General features: G+C 37.3%; 2 protein-coding genes across 2 annotated transcripts in view; both read left to right on the forward strand.

Annotated features, from left to right (window-relative positions):
* The first annotated feature begins 1,247 nt into the window (after positions 1 to 1,247).
* On the forward strand, positions 1,248 to 3,038 carry LOC141594170 (3-ketoacyl-CoA synthase 11-like). Its single transcript, XM_074414348.1, has 2 exons — positions 1,248 to 1,322; positions 1,437 to 3,038. The coding sequence occupies exon 2, from the start codon at positions 1,465 to 1,467 to the stop codon at positions 2,869 to 2,871; it is 1,407 nt and encodes a 468-aa protein (XP_074270449.1). The 5' UTR covers positions 1,248 to 1,322; positions 1,437 to 1,464; the 3' UTR covers positions 2,872 to 3,038.
* Positions 3,039 to 5,203: 2,165 nt separating this feature from the next.
* LOC141594782 (3-ketoacyl-CoA synthase 11-like) overlaps positions 5,204 to 6,641 on the forward strand; it is a 4,680-nt gene continuing 3,242 nt past the window's right edge. The window contains exon 1 of the mRNA XM_074414772.1: positions 5,204 to 6,596. Within this exon, the coding sequence (XP_074270873.1) occupies positions 5,204 to 6,596 (1,393 nt within the window). The remainder of the gene's footprint in view (positions 6,597 to 6,641) is intronic.

The raw sequence follows: 6,641 nt of genomic DNA on the forward strand, positions 1-6,641 counted from the left end.
TTGACAAAAAAAAATGTTATTTTATACGTTCTCCCTTCAAATGCATACACCTAAGTACCTAACAAGTTTAAAATCCTTCCTGACTAATATTGTAAGGCGGTTTTACATACGTAATTAATTTAAAAGTACAACAAGCTAATTGATTTTTAGGCCTCGTTTGGTTCATACGAGAATTAAATTCATGTGTTAGTTTGCAATTCACATGATTTAATATTCTACATTAGAATTCACATGAATTGTTTTTTTTTTTTTATGTTTGGTTGTCAGAATTTCTTTCTCTTAGGTGTTTTCAATGACCTTGAGGGGGCTAGGTAGTTTAATTTCCCCATTATATAGGAGTTGGAAACTCCTATGGAGTTTTTAAAACTCTCCCATTTTACAAAAAAAAAAATGGGGTAACCAAACAATTTGCAAAAACCAAAATTCATGGGATTTTAGAATTCCCATGAATTGGGTGGGCAACCAAACGAGCCCTAATTAACTACCCTTATTATTGATTCTAGGATGAAATATTCTTACTCTTATTAAATAAATTATCTCACTGTTTCCGAAACCTACACCAATCTCAATATATAATACATGCTTTTATTTTAAAAAGAGTGAGAATTTATTTGTCGTTTTAAATATTATCCTTAACCATAATTAGACCTAGCAAAATAAATTCGACCCTGAAAAATCGATAACAAAATATCTGAATTGATAACCGATTGAATTCGATATATGATTAATCTGATTAATACTCGAAACCCGACTCAATCCGAATAGCCGAATGATTCCAGAACCTGAATATTTCTGAACCGATAAGAATTGTACTAATTGACCTGAATTAAAAATATTTATTTTTTATATATATTCTCAGATTTTCGGTGTTTTTTCTTTGATTCTTGTTTAATAAATGTATTTTGAATTATTACATTCAAATTGACAACTATAAGGTATATTGAAACTAATTTTTCGACCTTCAACTCAAGAGAAGAATGACCTAAAACTCAACTTAACTAATATTGAACTGGTTGGAATCGTACGACTCGAAATAGCATAAACTGATTAAAGTAGTTAACTGAAATGAACCTGATCGAAATCAAACGAAACTTAAAATAAGGTAAATCTGATATAAACCGAATTTATTAAACTCAATCAGAAATCGAATCGAATAACCCGTTTACCATATCTAACCACAATCCCGCTTTCCATGAGAGTCTCCCCTTATTTAATTCCCTCATCACCATCTTATTATAACGTTCATAGAACATTTCTAAGCTCAAGCTTCAATTCCACTCTGCCCAACAAGTTTCTTCCATCTCTTCTTTCAAGTCATTCAGGTACTATATTCTCATTTCTGAGTTACTCAAATTTTTTTATCAATCAACTTCGTCAAACGACTAACTTATCGAGTTTGAAACTCCCCCATTTTACTTATTTGTCTCGCTAAACAGGACTTGAACCTTTTGAAGAACAAGCACCATGGTGTCCAAAACAAAGGCAAACTTATTCTTCCACTTATTTCTTCTCATCATTATTGATTTCTTTGCCTATGGCCAAAACGTTCAATTCGATCCGACATGGGTGATCGCCAATTTGATCATCCTTGTTCTTATAGCAAGCATCTATCTCCAAACTAATTCTCGCCCTGTTTATATGCTCAACTTTTCATGTTACAAACCCGACAACACCTGCAAAGTCTCGACACAAAGATTTATGCACGGCTGCAACGCAGTTGGTACATTTACGGAAGAAAGCATAGAATTCCAAAAGAAAGTCCTTGAGAAGTCGGGTCTTGGAGAAGATACTTACGTTCCTGAGACACTCTTGCGCATCCCCGCCACTAATCCTTGTATGGCGGATGCTATCAAGGAAGCTGAGGGGATAATATTCGGCACAATTGATGAATTGTTTGCTAAAATAAATATGAACCCTAAGGAGATTCGAATATTAATAGTAAACTGTAGTTTGTTTACTCCGACTCCATCATTATCTACCATGATTGTGAAATACTACAACCTAGGAAGCAACATCATGAGTTATAATATTGCCGGAATGGGATGCAGTGCCGGAGTTATATCACTCGATTTAGCTCAGAATCTTCTACAAGTTCACAAGAACTCGTATGCTTTGGTTGTCAGTGTTGAATGTGGGACTTTAACCCGCTATACCGGAAATGAAAAATCAATGTTGGTCTCGAATTGTTTGTTCCGAATGGGAGGATCAGCTATTTTGCTGTCGAACAAGAGTTCGGACAAATATCGGTCCAAGTACGAGTTAATCCATACTGTCAGGACCCACAAAGGTGCCGATGATAAATCATTTGCTAGTGTGACGCAGATAGAAGATTCTGAAAGGATAATCGGAATCTCTTTGTCAAAGGAACTGATGATTGTCGCAGGGGACGCGCTCAAGGCGAATATTACCTCCTTGGGTCCCCTGGTTTTACCTGTTTGGGAAAAATTGCTTTTTCTAGGAACTCAAATTGCCAAGAAATTATTCATGATGAGAAAACTAAAGCCATATATTCCGGATTTTAAATTAGCATTTGAACATTTTTGCATTCATACGGGTGGAAAGGCGGTTCTAGACGGAGTCCAAAAGAATCTGGCGCTCATTGAATGGCATATGGAACCGTCAAGAATGACACTGTATCGATTTGGGAACACGTCAAGCACTTCGATATGGTATGAGCTTGCTTATACTGAAGCCAAAGGACGAATCAAACAAGGAGACAGGATATGGCAGATTGCATTTGGGTCGGGTTTTAAGTGTAACAGTGCAGTCTGGAGAGCTTTAAGGGATGTGAATCCTGCCCAAGAGATGAATCCATGGATGGATGAAATTCAATCATTTCCTGTTGATGTCGTAACAGAAAAGTTTGCTTGAACTTATAAGTGGGTTATGATCATATTGTACTACGGAGTACAATATTGATTGATGAAACTCTAAAGTCTAAACCATGTATTATCTTATATATTTTCCACTAGCTTAACTCAAAAGTCAAAACCCAATATTTGAATAGATGATCAAATTTGTAGTTATTACTTTCTATAGTGCAATAGTAGTCTTTCAATGCAGTTCTCACTAAAACAGTCTCTTTGTGATGTTAATGTAGGGGTAAGGCTGCGTACATCCACATTTCTTACCCCCCCAATTTACGGAATTCATTGGGACATCGGAGTAATGTTGTTATTGGTCCCTTATAGACCTCAAAACTTAATACAACATGCACAAAGACCTTATTTTTCAATTTTAATCTCCATAGCGACCATAATTAGAGTTGTCGATCGTAACGGGCCAACCCAGCCCAATCTGGCCTCATAGGTTGATTTTCAGCAACCCGGCCAGTACTAGTGTCAGCCCGTCCCAGCTCAGTGTCATCCGATCCTCGGGCCAGCCCATCCGCAATTTCCTTGGCCAGGCCTGATCCAAACACTATTAAAAATATATATGAAGACCCAGCCCGACCCGGTACCCGGTACTAGCCTGCTACTTAGTGGATCGGGCTCGGGCTAGACAGCACTAGCCCGGCCCAATCCGATCCTCATTTAGTCTCATGCCTTGACTGCTAACTCTCGAGCTACCTCTATTTACCACCAGTGGGATCATAACATAAATTTAAAAACCACCCGTAAAAATAGGGAAGGCATATATTCACGGGGGTGATGTACTCCCCCACGGGAATTATAACCCAATTGCCCCAAAGGCCCTTTGAAACAAATATTCTCTATCTTTTGACTTTTCATATGGGGGCTATGTTGGCAAAGTTTTTACATTTCCCGTGTAAGAGGACATGTGTCCCGTGTATATATGCATGGCCTAAAAATAACAGGGTTTTACATAGAAAAGGTCGGTACTATTTTAAACATTGTTGTTTTATATGACTACGTAAACCTATGGGGTGGAGGGAACAATCCCAAATCCCCAACCCTTTTGAACCAAAAAGGAAAGTCCTTGAATAATATTCTGACCTGCAACCTGATATAACATTGTTTATTTTTAAAATCGAGAAGCATCGTTTAATTTAGTTGACTTGTAAATGATTGGAAAACTTAAACGACCACATCTTTTGTGATCTTTGGCCTGTAGGATCATGCTTCACCATGTTGTATTTTTTCGTCATAGTGAGTTAGTGGTCAACATGTTCATGATTTTCCGAACAATTTTTTAAGTCAACAGTTAGTCAATAAATACATCAAGTCATCATATGAACTTTTCATACCTCCTAAATTTAGATATCATTTCTATTTTCTAGTCCGATTAACAAGTTTCTTGCACCTTTGCTTTCAAGCCATTCAAGGTACAATTCTCATTTTTTACTTGCTCACTTTTCTTTAATGCCTAGAATAATACAATTCTCACTAAAGACGGGACACTTTTCGTCACACAAGTTGAAGACGGGCCAAATTCGTCATTTTAACGACAAATGTGACCATTTGGCCTCACAAACTGTTATAACTTAGAAAATTGTTCTGGTTACATTTCGCTTTAAATGGGTCACATTTAGCCCGTTTTCAGCGTATGACGAAATGTGACCCATCTTCAGCAAGACTTATTGCTAGAATAATGCGAAAGATTTAGTACGATTAATCAATTTTTGTGAAGAAACCCAACAAATCTCAGATGTGAGTGTTGTCTATATATCTATAAAAGAGCATAGAGTTTACCACTTTATAAGCTACATGGCTACTCCATATATTCTCAATTGGTTTTATAGAGAAACCTCCTTGGACTCATGAAACGGACTATCTCTCCTCCATTTGAATGTGGTCCAAACCCGTTTGCATGATTTAACAATTTTTCTACGATATAATTTATATTTGAGCTTCTACTATATTTCTTAATTAAAAATATTAATGAGTATGTTTATATTTAAGCCTACCGATTTAGTATCAGTAGGCCAAACTTTTTTAACACGTCCCCTCATAAAAATGCCCTTTTCACTTTAGAATTGAGGAGGGTGAGATTCGAACCCGTAACCTCTTAGTCACACTGGCTTTGATACCATGTCAAAAAACCATCTCAACCAAAAACTAAGTTTAAGCTGATAGTTGGAGTTTCAAGATCGGTTTTATATTCTAATAGCAGCAAAGCTTCTTTTACCAAGTTAAAGTACCCAGAATTTTAGTAAAATTGTGTAATTAATTTCATAGTGATTGTGTTTGGAACAGGACTCCAAAAGTTCTGAAGAACAAGCGCCATTTTAGTAAAATTGTGAATGTCTTTTCTTATCATTGTTGCCATGTCCACCAAAGTGTCTGATTTTGCATTCAAAGACGATCTCTTTCAGCATTACCAAAATCTTCAACTCGATCCGACATGGGTGATCACAAATTTGATCATCCTTGTTCTTGTAGCAACCATCTATTTCAAAACTCAATGTCGCCCTATTTATCTACTAAACTTTTCATGTTACAAACCCGCTGACACCTGCAAATGCTCGAAACAGACATTTATGCACGGCTCCAATGCACTTGGTACATTTACAGCCGAAAGCTTGGAATTCCAACAGAAGGTACTTGAGAAATCGGGTCTGGGAGACGAGACTTACCTTTCTGAAGCACTCTTACGCATCCCCTCTAATCCTTGTATGGCCGAGGCCAAAAAGGAAGCCGAGGGGATTTTATTTGGTACAATCGATGAATTGTTTGCTAAAATAAATGTGAAGCCTAAGGAAATCGGAATATTAATAGTAAACTGTACTGCGTTTAGTCCTACTCCATCATTATCCGCCATGATTGTAAACCGTTACAAGCTAAGAAGCAACATCATGAGTTATAATATTGGAGGGATGGGATGCAGTGCAGGAGTTATATCTGTCGATTTAGCTCGGAATCTTTTACAAGTTCATAAGAACTCGTATGCTTTGGTTATGTGTATTGAGTGTTCCACTTTAAGCTCTTACACGGGTAATGACAAATCAATGTTGGTCTCAAACTGTTTGTTCCGAATGGGTGGATCAGCTATTCTGCTGTCGAATAAGATGTCAGACAAATATCGGTCCAAGTACGAGTTAGTACATACTGTCAGGACCCACAGAGGTGCTGATGATAAGTCTTTTGATAGTGTGACTCAGAAAGAAGATTTTGAAGGGAAAATTGGGATCTCTTTGTCCAAGGAACTGATGATTGTTGCGGGGGACGCTCTCAAGGCGAACATTACCGTCTTGGCTCCCCTGGTTTTGCCATTATCAGAAAAAATGCTTTATCTTGGAACTTTAGTTGCTAAGAAATTTTTAAAGTTAAATAAAGTAAAGCAATATGTTCCGGATTTTAAATTAGCATTTGAGCATTTTTGCATTCATACTGGTGGAAAGGCGGTACTAGACGGAGTTCAAAAGAATTTGGTGCTCAGTGAATGGCATATGGAACCGTCAAGGATGACACTGTATCGATTTGGGAACACTTCAAGCACTTCGATATGGTATGAGCTTGCTTATACTGAAGCCAAAGGACGGGTTAAGAAAGGAGACAGGGTATGGCAGATTGCATTTGGGTCGGGTTTTAAGTGTAACAGTGCGGTCTGGAAAGCTTTAAGGAATGTGAATCCTGCACAAGAGATGAATCCATGGATGGATGAAATTCAATCATTTCCGGTTGATGTTGTAAGGGAAAAGTGTGCTTGAACTTATAAGAGGCTTATGATCATATTGTACT

This window comes from Silene latifolia, chromosome 8 (assembly GCF_048544455.1).
Source record: "Silene latifolia isolate original U9 population chromosome 8, ASM4854445v1, whole genome shotgun sequence".
Lineage (NCBI taxonomy): Eukaryota > Viridiplantae > Streptophyta > Magnoliopsida > Caryophyllales > Caryophyllaceae > Silene > Silene latifolia.